Raw genomic sequence first — 12491 nt, forward strand, 5'->3', positions numbered from 1 at the left:
TTTTTTTTTTTTCATTAAATAGTAATTTTCATTCCATTTAATGATTTTATTCCCATTTGAATTATATTGTTTGTTTATGCATTTTTTATTTAATTTGCAATATTTTCGAACACGTCGAATAATAAAGGAGAAGTAATGAGGCAAATTTCTGGCACTCAGCTACCTTATATAATATTTCAAAATGACTTTATTCTTTGGACATTTCATATGTTGCTTCTTTGGCGGTGTTTACATATATTTAGGGGGCAATATCGCTATTATCCTCAAAATATTAATTGCTTGCAATATGAATGAAATACAAAATTACGAAATGAATGTTTGTGAAGATAATGTGAATGTGAGAAAATAAAAACATTTTTTGAAATGCCATTTATTTGTGAACAAAAAATCATAATAAAAATGCCGAAGGCAGGCTGTGTAATTTTGTTTTTTATCGGACATGATTGGTCTACGGTGGATTGAAAAAGAAGTGATATTTCAAGTGTTTGATGCCGAAATAAATTTTGACACTACTAACTTCTCCGAGAAATTATTATGCCGCGAGCAGCCATATTGTAGATCTTGCAATAAATGCAAAACAGCTAGTTTTTAAGGGGTTAGGAGTAGTCAGAGGACCGAAAAAATTATGATTTTTAATCTTTTTTTTTTTGCTAGTCAATTGCTTAGTTCACAAACTGGTACAAATTTGTTAACACAATGAAGCAAGCAATGAACACACATTTACACTAACATAAATAGAAGGGAAATAACAAAAACAATTAGACTACGGCTTGGACACACACGAATATCTAATAAAAAAGACGTAAATATCTGCGAATGCTGCAATACCTCAGCTCCAAACATCAAACACATCCTAGACGACTGTACATTTTACAAACCACAGAAAATCACTAAATAACACAAAATCTACTGATTTACTTTTAAACAATTCTACAGAGAACATTATTAAACTTATAAGCTATTTAAAATATTGCAATATCCAAAATGAAACTTAGCTAACACTCTATATACACATATATACACACCCAGTATATTAGCTTAAGGCCACAGTAGCCATAGCTATAAGCTTATTGTATTTTATAGTTAACTGTAAATTCAATTGTCAATAAAACAAAAAAAAAATAACATAGCATTAATACATTATGTTTCGACTTGACTTTAGCAACATTTCAAAAAAAAAAGTTAAAAATTTTAAAAGTTATCGCTGTTTGTGTGGAGCCCCTTTCTCCAGAAGTCCCTTTATTAGTAGACAATCTTGTGCCCCATCGAAGTTTTTTTTTTTTTTAAAAATTAACAATATGGCTGCATCAGGAAATATTTTTCAGATTTTCGAAAAAAATAAAACCGACAATTAATTGTTAAAAAAATCTAAATGTTGAAAAAACAAAATCCTTCGATCAGGCACGAGTTTTTTAAGTTTTTCAAAAGCAGTATACATTTTATTGGTAGAGGCTTTTAAGTTACAGTGATCACCAGTTCAAAAAACATAGTTTTGAGTAAAACGTATTTAAAGTTTTGCGAACGCTCCGGAGCGTCCAAAATTATTTAAAATGAAGAAGTCAATATATTTTTTTCAAAATTGCCATACCGTTTATTTATACATTAAAATAATATAAACTTTTTTTATTTTTATATTAATCATTTAATCAATTCTTTCAGGAAGGTCGCATCGGCGTCAGTGACCTGAATACAAAAAGCCAAACATTTTTTTGTTTATTAATGTCATAATTTCTATATGAATTAACAATAAATGAAAAAAAATTCGCGGAATAAAATGTTTAAAAAAAAAAAATCGAAAACTTGTATTCACATAGAAAGTAATATCATAAAAAAGATGTGTGCAAAATTTCAGGGAGATCGGTCAAAAACTTTTCGAGTTATCGTTTACGCCAATTCGAAAAATATAGTTTTAAGAAAAACGCGTCTAAAGTTTGAATACAACGTAACTATTTATTCTCCCAGCGCTCAAATGCAAAGAATAGAGTCGTCATGGTTGACGATCTATAAAATAAGAAACACTTAAATTTACGTTCTAAAAATTGTTTACATATTTTTAAAGGAGTATATTAACATTTTATGAAAAATACAATACATATAATCTTTTTAAACTTGTATATTGACCAACTTCATTTATTTTTTGAAGATTATGCACACTAAGCTCACCTCTTCCGTTTTTTGTAATCACGTAATCGATTTTCTTGAATTTAGATAATTTTTTTAATGCACTCGGTGAATCCTTGTAGATTAGTTATTTACTATTTTTAGAATATTGATGTTTTTTTTTACCTAAAGCCATTAGAATGTTTTGAATCCGTTTTTCGATATTTTATATAGAAGGCGCGGATATGGATGCTTCCAGCTTTGAGGGCTTTTCACGTGCAAAAGTTGTCGTTATTTGCGTTCGCAATTTCTTCTCTCTGTGTGAATAAAATATTTTACGTTGGCATAATTATTCTTTGGATTAAGAATATCGCATTACATTTAATAGCGGTAAATTCTGTGATGAAATTGTGTAAAATTATTATTTTTAACAGTTACTGTAAAATTTCGACCTCCTTAATTTTTAATGTAATTTTATTTTGTATTACTTGATTTAATGTAATTTTTTATTTAAGTTAAAGTATTTTAGACACATTTTTCCCTTAAATTTTATTTTAGTTAATTGTTATTTTTTTTTTTTGGTTTTTGACTTACATACGAGTATTTCAATTTTTTTGTTTACTAATTTTTTTTTAAATTTATTCTATAATTTTTTTACTAAATTTCTAATTTATTCAATTCTATATTAGATATCTAATTTAATATAATTTTATTTTCTCTATTTTATTTTGTTTTATTTTTTGTAAATTTTTTTTCTATTGGGTGTTATTTTATTTCATTTAATAATTTTATACTACTATATTTAATGTATTTTTTTATATAACACATATGCATTTATGCAGGTTTTATTTACTTTAAAGTATTTTAGAAACAATTACCGTTTAATTTTATCTATCATTTAATTTTATTTTAGTTAATTATAATTTTTTTTTTTTGACTTAGGTATTTCAATTTTGTTTATTGAATTTTTTTTATTTTATTTTGTAATTTTTTTGTCATAGATTTCTTAATTTATTTCAATTCTTTTATATATATAATTTAAGTTAATTTAATTTTATTTAATATATATTTATTTTATTTCTTTATTTATTTTAATTTTTTTTTAATTTTATAATTTCCTTATTTAATTAAATTTTGTATTTAATATAAATGTATTTTATTTCTTTATTCGATTACATTTTTTTTTTAATTTTATTATTTCCTTATTTAATTTAATTTTTTTATTTAATTTAATTTTTTTATTTAATTTAATTTTTTTATTTAATTTATTATTATTTTTTATTAAATTTTATTATGTATTTTTTTTTAATTTTTTTTAATTTTATAAATTTTTTTTTATTTTATTCAATTTTGTTTTTTATTTTATATTATTCTGCTGTGTTTTATTTAATTTAATTTAATTTTGTTTCGTTTTAATTATTTTAATTTTATTTCTTTATTTTATCAAATTATTATTTTTTTATATTTTATTTCTTATTATAAAGGGTGATTTTTTACGAGCTATAGGAAAGTTTTTCAAAAAAACAGACGTAAAGTTCAGAAAAATGCATGACATTTTTATCTAAATCGATAGTAGGTATAGTCCATATAATTTAATGTTTGAAGATTATTTCATGCAAATGTTGACCACGACTGCGCTTCAAATGGTCCATCCGGTTAGTCCAATTTTGGCATACTCTTTCCAATGTTTCGGCCGGCATCTCACATATAAATGCTTTAATGTTGTCTTCCAATGCGTTAATTGAAGCAGGCTTGTCTAAATAGACATCGGCTTTAACATATCCCCACAAAAAATAATCTAAAGGCGTTATATCGCACTATCTGGGTGGCCAATTGACAGGTCACGAGCGTGAAATAAAATGTTCAACGAACTCGCCTCTCAACAAGTCCATTGTTACGCGTGCTGTGTGGCATGTGGCACCGTCTTGCTGAAACCACATGTCGTGCAAGTCAAGCTCTTGCATTTTGGGCAAAAAAAAGTTGGATATCATTTCACGGTAGCGCTCACCATTCACAGTTACGTTACGATTCGCAGCATCTTTGAAGAAGTACGGTCCAATGATACCTCCAGCCCATAAACCGCACCAAACTGTGACCATTTCTGGATACATTGGTAGCTCTTGCGATTCTTCTGGCTGATCTTCACTCCAAAATCGACAATTCTGCTTATTTACGTACCCATTGATCCAAAAATGAGTTTCGTCGCTGAACACAATTTTTCGATAAAATGTGAATCTTCGGCCAATTTTCCAAGAGCCCATTCACCAAAAATTTTGCGTTGCGGTAGGTCGTTCGGCTTCAATTCTTGCACCACCTGTATTTTGAAAGGCTTCACACTTAAATCCTTTCGCAAAATTTTCCACGTTGTTGAGTAACAGAGGCCCAATTGCTGCGAACGGCGACGAATCGATAATTGATGGTCATCATTAACACTGGCCGATACAGCTGCGAAATTTTCTTCAGTTCGCACTCTACGTAAGCGTGTTGGTGGTTTGATGTCTAATAATGTAAATTTGGTCCTAAATTTAGTCACAATAGCTCGAATAGCCGCTTCAGTGGGTCGATTAAACTGACCATAAAATGGAAGAAGCGCGCGATAAACTTTCTTAACAGAACACGCATTTTTATAATAAAATTCAATGCTTTGCAAGCGTTGTTCGTTTGGTTAAATTATAGACCAAACTGAAGATGTTTGACATTGAAACAAAACACGAAACGTGCGTCAGCTGTTTAAACCAACTGTTTAAAAAGATAATAGCTAAAAAGTCACCCGTTAGTATATTTTGTTTTTTTTTTCTTTTATTTTGTTTTACTTAATTTAATATAATTAATATGCATTTTTTTTAATTTCTTTTAAATATCTTATCACAAGTTGCGGCATAGCACAGCACACCATAATTCCCTCAAATATTTTTAATATTATCAACACATAATTGCTATTACTCTCCCTCTCCTTCCAGCCGCTCAATTTCCCTCGCCGAAAAGTGCAAACGGAACGTTCTGACACCTTGCCAATTTGCCAACGTTGCAAGCAGGTCTTCTTCAAGAAGCAAAGTTACACCAAACACGTTTCTCAGAGTCTCTGCGAAATTGTCGAATATGACTTTAAGTGTTCTATATGCCCCATGTCGTTCACGTCGAACGAAGAGCTGCAAAGCCACGAGCAACTCCATCGTGAAAATATGTATTTTTGTCACAAATACTGTGGCAAATATTTTGACACCATTGAACTGTGCGAGGTGCATGAGTATATGCAACACGAATATGTCAATTATATCTGTAATGTAAGCGCCAAATTGCTTCAAACGAAATCTAAAAAAATTATAAATTTTTTAACTTTTTTTTTGTTTAATTTCTTTGTTTAGGTTTGTTCTGCTGGTTTCGCCAGTCGTGATTTGCTTTTCGCTCATATGCCGCAACATCGCAATCAACCCCGGTATGATTGTCCGATATGCCGTTTGTGGTTTCACACACCAATTCAGTTGCATCAACATCGCTTAGCAGCGCCATATTTTTGTGGCAAGTTTTACCGTCGAGGAGGTGCGTTAAATTTTTGTCACAATTTTATGTTACTTTTGCTTACTTCTTATTATCTTTTTATTTTTCCTTTATGGTACCCAATGCTTCAGGAATGCCCGCTGGCGTCCCTTATGGCTCGGTGCCGCCATCAAATGCAGCTAATTATAATCTCCAAGACTGTTCGATGGGCATTATAGAAAGTAATATTCAAAAATGCTTATTTATTTTGTTAAAATTGTATTAAATATTTTTAATTTAGCAGTGCCCGGCAGTAATAGTTTTTCCTCATATCTGCAAAATCGAGCCTTTCACCATCAGCATCAACAGCAACAGCAGCATCACCCTCAACAGCATCCACCTCAACAACATCCAGCACAGCAACAACATCAGGTGCAACAACACCTGCAGCGCCAACAGCAGCAGCTTCACCTTCAACACCAACCACATCTTCCACCCCCACAACAACATTCTACACCTGCTCAGCCAAATTTCATGCGCCGCAGTAGCAGTGGCAACATTAGTGGCAGTGTAGGTGGCGCTGTCGGCAGCGCAAGTGAATTTCAAATGCCTCAAATTAAAACCGAAATAAAAATCGAACCTGACATCTTTGACTCGCCCGAATATCCTCTACAAACGCCTTTGCCACCCCCGCCTCCACCGCCACCTCCATTAAGTGCACAAAAGTCTGCGCTGCCATCACCATCACGGCAGCATCGTTATAGCGATTTTTCAAATGAATCCTTTGGCGGTGGTGGTGACAGTTCACTTTCGTTTGGCGGATTGAACAACAATAGCGGCGGTAGCAATAGCAACAGTAATGAATTCTTAAATAGCAACAACACCAACTTGCAACGTACCTTGAGTACCAACGACAACGGCAACGGCAATGGCAATGGCGGCAGCACAAATCAGCAAACGCCATTCAATACTGGCAATTTTCATTTCCCAACTACACCGGCCATATCGCGTACGCGTGTAGTCGATACGGGTGAGGATGGGGCAGTATGTTGTGTGCCACATTGTGGGGTCACCAAGCAATCCAGTCCCACTCTACAATTCTTTACATTCCCGAAAGATGAAAAGTATTTGCATCAATGGTTGCATAACCTCAAAATGTTACCCGAGCCCGGTTCGACATACAGCCAATATCGTATTTGTAGCTTACATTTTCCAAAACGTTGCATCAATCGGTATTCGCTTTGCTACTGGGCGGTGCCCACATTTAATTTGGGTCACGACGATGTGGCGAATTTATATCAGAATCGCGAAATTACCAACACTTTCACGATTGGCGATCGCGCGCAGTGCAGTATGCCTGGTTGCCCGAGTCAACGTGGTGAGAGCAATTGCAAATTCTACAATTTCCCCAATGACATGAAAACACGCATCAAATGGTGCCAGAATGCGCGGCTGCCAGTGCATAGCAGAGAGCCGCGCCACTTTTGCAGTCGTCATTTTGAAGATCGATGCTTTGGCAAATTTCGACTGAAGCCTTGGGCTGTACCCACACTTCACTTGGGCACGCCATATGGCAGAATACACGATAATCCAGGTGTATTCTATTTAGAGGAGAAAAAATGCTGTCTTCCACATTGTAAGCGCACACGCTCGTCCGATTTCAATTTATCTTTGTATCGCTTCCCACGCGACGAAGTGTTGTTGCGCCGTTGGTGCTATAACTTGCGCCTAGATCCGGCAATATACCGCGGGAAAAATCACAAAATTTGCAGCGCACACTTTATCAAGGAAGCGTTGGGCTTGAGAAAACTATCACCAGGTATAAAACCAACTTGCAATCCAATAAAGAACAATTCGCTTGAGTTTTTTATGAATATTTTTTTATAAATTATATTTCACTCCTTTCAGGTGCAGTACCAACCTTGAATTTGGGTCATAACGATCGCTTTAACATCTATGAGAACGAGTTGCCCACACCGCCAGTTGCGCCACCATCCAAAGTTTTTAACTTCCATAATGTATCTGCGCCACCTTCGGCCTACAACAGCCATCGACACAGCGCTGCCTCGAGCAGCAGCCACAGTGATAGAATGTACTCCAACCCAGTTTCAGGGCTAAAGTTCAGCATATCAAATATTACAGCGAGTGATGTGAGTGCCATGAGCGCAACTTCCACTCAAAATATGCTGGATAGCTTGGACATATGCTTTGTGCCAAGTTGCAAGCGCAATCGCCACACAGATAACGTAACACTGCACACCATACCGCGGCGTCCAGAGCAAATGCGCAAGTGGTGTCATAATCTGAAGATCGGAATCGAAACGCTACATAAGGGTGTACGCATCTGCAGCGCGCACTTTGAGCCCTATTGCATTGGTGGTTGCATGCGCCCGTTTGCGGTGCCTACTTTGAACTTAGGACACGACGATCAAAATATCTATCGCAATCCTGATGTTATTAAGAAATTAAATATACGTGAAACCTGTTGTGTGCAAGACTGCAAACGGAATCGTGATCGTGATCATGCCAATCTACATCGCTTCCCATCGAATTATGAAATGCTTACCAAATGGTGCGAGAATCTGCTGAAACCAGTGCCGGATGGTACCAAGCTTTTCAACGATGCCATATGTGAAGTGCATTTTGCAGATCGCTGCATACGCAATAAACGTTTGGAGAAGTGGGCTGTGCCAACTGTAAAACTAGGACATATGGAGGAGCCCAAGCATCGTTTGCCGACCGAGGAAGAGATCGCTGAGCAGTGGCCTAAGCCAATGATGCCTAATAAGGGTATCGAAGAGGGTGAGTGTTGCGTGTCGACATGTCGCCGCGACCCCAAAGTTGATGATATCAAGCTTTATCGCACACCCGAGGATCCGGATGCGTTGGCCAAATGGGCGCATAACTTGCAAGTGGATACCGAAGACCTCACAACGCTGCTCATTTGTAATTTGCACTTTGAAGAGCACTGCTTTAGCAAAAAGCGGCGCCTGCACTTTTGGGCTTTGCCCACGTTGAATTTGGCAAACAACGTGGAGCAATTGTATGAGAATCCAGAGCCACTGGTACCCCAGGTGATCATGAAGGCGGAATCAAAGCGCGAACGACGTCGCATGCGCGATCCCAACGAACCCTTGAAGCCATGGACACCACGTTGCTGTCTGCCCCATTGTCGTAAGCGGCGAGGTACGGACTGCGTGCAACTCTTCCGCTTTCCAATACTCAATCGCCCTATGTTAGCTAAGTGGTGTCACAATTTGCAGCTTCCTCTGGTGGGTAATGGCCATCGTCGTTTGTGTTCAACACATTTCGAGCCACAGGTGCTCTCCAAGCGCTGTCCAATACCAATGTCAGTGCCTACGCTTGATCTGAATACGCCGCCAAGCTATAAAATTTACACAAACCCAGCTCGTCTGAAAGCTGTCAAATTGCGCATGCAACAAGTCTGCTGCATTGCGTCATGCAACCGCACACGCGCCGATGGCGTACAACTCTTTCGCTTCCCACACAGTCGCACGGTTCTGCGCAAATGGTGCCACAATACGCGTCAACAAGCGCGCGAGGCCATACGCGGCCAATATCGCGTTTGCTCGCGTCATTTTGAGCCACATGCGTTTGGCGCGAAACGCTTAATGCCTGGCGCAATACCAACGCTGAATCTGGATCCGGAAGTTGAAGACGTGTTTGCAAATGAAGCGCAAAGCTTTGCTGAAACGCAATGTGTCGTTAACGGTTGTGTCGCTAGCAAAGAGTTAGATGGCGTGCGGCTGTTTAAATTTCCCAGCGATGATGAGGATTTGTTATGGAAATGGTGTAATAATTTGAAGATGAACCCAATAGACTGTCGGGGCGTACGTATCTGCAATCGTCATTTCGAGGCAGAATGTGTGGGTCCGAAGATGCTCTACAAATGGGCTGTACCAACATTAGCTTTGGGCCATAATGATGCGGATATTGAGCTGGTGCCAGTGCCAGCGCCAGAGGCTCGTTACAACGATGTGGTCACCAAATGTTGTGTACCAACATGCGGAAAAACACGTAAATATGACGACGCGCAAATGAACAGCTTCCCTAAAAACTTGCGATTATTCCGTTGCTGGAAACACAATCTAAAATTGGACTATCTTGATTTTAAAGACCGCGATAAATATAAAATTTGCAGTGATCATTTCGAGCCAGTCTGTTTGGGCAAATTGCGTCTTAACTACGGTGCAATACCAACGCTCAATCTTGGCCATGACGACATAGACGACCTATATCCAGTTGACCCAGCGCAAATACAAGTCTCGCTCTTCGGCAAAATTCGTCCGCGCATTGTCAGCGAAAAAGATGCCGCTGATTTTGATGTGTCTGGTGTGGGAGCAGAGAAGGAGGATGAAGTTAAATGCTCCTACCCAGATTGTAGTGCAACAAAAATGCTGCTCCGCGAACCGTATGATATGCCAGCCGCCTTACCGTTACATGCGCTTTGGTGCGCACAAATGAAAGTCGATGCGGAAGCGCTTAGCGAAACCCCAAAGCTTTGCGGTTTGCATTTTATAAAACTATACAAATCTACTTTAGACGCGGCTAATGCATTGGCCGATGGCGATGATGAACTGAGCGAGGCCATGAAATCTTTGGCGGCAACTTATGAGAAATGTTGTGCGTCGCCGACGGTGTGCAGCGCTCAATGCAGTGTTGTCGGCTGTGGCAGCAATCAAGTAAGCGGTAGCCGTACAGCCCAACGCCTCTACCTTTTCCCAGCAGCGGCAAGTAGTGGTACGGAATTAATTGAAAAATGGTGCAACAATGTGGGCGTTCAGGCGTCCGATTTGAGCCGCTATCAACATAGAGTGTGCGCGCGACACTTCGAGCCGCAATGTATTGGCCCAACACAACGTTTGCGCTCATGGGCCCTACCTACTTTGCATTTAAAACACAAACCCGAGAGTGAAATACATTCTATTCCGGAATTGGGCAGCGCTGTACGTCCACATGAAGCGCGCTGCTGTGTAGCCACGTGTGCACGGGAGCGCGGCGATTTTGAAACAATGCGTCTCTTCAGTTTTCCCATCATTGAAGAGGTTCTCGAAAAATGGCTGCACAACCTGCAGTTGACACGCAACCAGTGCGCTCGTCTGCGTATCTGCGAACAACACTTCGAGCCGCGCTGTATTATAAAGTCACGTCTATTGCGTTGGGCAGTGCCAACATTGCTTTTGGAGAGGAAGGCAGAGGAGCTGTTACAGAACGAACCAGCACCTGCTGCAGCACCAGCTACACAACCAACTGATGAGGTAGATGCCGCAAGCAACATAGACGATGATGAGGACGATGGCAGCGGCGAATTAGCTGCAGTACCTAATGTGAAGATGAAAAAATCATTGGATATTGCCAAGTGTTGTGTGCCAAGCTGCAAACGCAGTCGCCTTCAACACGGTGTACGTCTGTTCCCGTTTCCAGTAAGCCATCAAATTATACGCAAGTGGTGTTACAACCTAAAATTGTCACTCGACAAAGCCACCAAAGATCCAACATTAAGAATATGCAGCTTACACTTTCACAAGCGTTGTATCGACGGCAAGGAACTGCGGCCGTGGGCTAAGCCAACCAATGCTCTTGGCCACAACGGTCCTATCTATGAGAACCCCAAAAACCTTCCGGGGGTCTTTCTGCCCAAATGCTGTTTGGCACATTGCCGTCAACGGCGTACACTGGAAAATGATTTACGTACATTTGGCTTTCCGAAGGATGAGACCCTTTTGCGCAAGTGGTGCGCGAATTTGCGTATGGAGCCACGAGGAAATCATGCGCGCATTTGTATGACGCACTTTCCACCCGAGGCTATGGGCAACAAGAAGCTTCGAGCTAATGCGGTGCCTACGTTAAACTTAGGACACAACGAACCTCTCGAATTTGACAATAAGCTTTTGATTGCGACCTCACCATCCGGATTAAAGGCTAGAAATGTGAGTATATAAAGTAGTTTTAATGTATTGTAGAAAGTGCCGTAGATGGATTGATGATTCCCGGTAATGAAATACCAAAGTCAAGATTTCTTCTAATAGTGAAGGAAAAGTTTTTCCTAATAGTAGTCTCGCCTCGGCAGGCAATGGCAAACCTCCAAGTGTATTTCTGCCAGAAAAATCGTCTCATAAAAAACCATCTGGCGTTCGGAAATGGCATAAAATTGTAAGTCCCTCCATCTGTGGAACAGCATCAAGACGCGCACCACAATTAGGACGGAGAGCTCGGCAAAACACCCATTAAAGGATGTAAGCGCGTTTCCGTAATGGGTCATGCTATCAAATTCTTTAAGTTCATTAGAATACAAAATGTGGTTCCTTGAATAATTTTCGTTTTTTATAGTCACCAAATAATCACAAATTTCCTAAAATTACTATGTACATACATATTCCCCCCAAAACGCTCAAGAAAGCTAAAGTTAATACTAAAACGAAAACATAGGGTGAGGTACGGTGCGCTAGACCGGGCGGCATCCCTTGGTCGGGAAAAACCCGAGTCTTTCCGGTAACGTAGAATCTGCTGCCATGGAAATAAGGCAGATTCTCCTAGGGGGCTACCACAGGTGTCATCCTTGTAGATATTTTCTTGAGTGTGAGGCACCTCCTAGGCACATCAGGAGGACATCTCTTTAACTGCACAGACGAGATTCAGAACAAAATACAATTACAACTACTGGAACGGACAGTATAAAGATGAACACTAAACGGCATTCATCGGGAGAACCTTATCACTTTCCTAAACACCCGGCACCCGAATGCCGTTATCGGACTGCAATCTCCACCTATTGCAGTCGAAGAGCTTCAGCTACCTCATGCGACTCGCGTAACTTTCGCTCAATCGCGTTCTGGATATTGTAGCAGGTTAAACGCCTACCTATCCAGAATCGACCTCGGCATACCCCATAC

General features: G+C 38.8%; 1 protein-coding gene across 2 annotated transcripts in view; it reads left to right on the top strand.

Annotated features, from left to right (window-relative positions):
- The window catches only part of LOC129249365 (uncharacterized), a 62115-nt gene that overhangs the window by 34789 nt on the left and 14835 nt on the right, over positions 1-12491 (top strand). Inside the window, exons 3-7 of one of the 2 annotated variants that reach the window (XM_054889153.1) lie at positions 5061-5384; positions 5466-5640; positions 5730-5819; positions 5879-7396; positions 7486-11528. In XM_054889153.1, the coding sequence (XP_054745128.1) occupies positions 5061-5384; positions 5466-5640; positions 5730-5819; positions 5879-7396; positions 7486-11528 (6150 nt within the window). The remainder of the gene's footprint in view (positions 1-5060; positions 5385-5465; positions 5641-5729; positions 5820-5878; positions 7397-7485; positions 11529-12491) is intronic. The other variant, XM_054889154.1, reaches the window with a different exon arrangement.

Source organism: Anastrepha obliqua, chromosome 5, assembly GCF_027943255.1.
Source record: "Anastrepha obliqua isolate idAnaObli1 chromosome 5, idAnaObli1_1.0, whole genome shotgun sequence".
NCBI lineage: Eukaryota > Metazoa > Arthropoda > Insecta > Diptera > Tephritidae > Anastrepha > Anastrepha obliqua.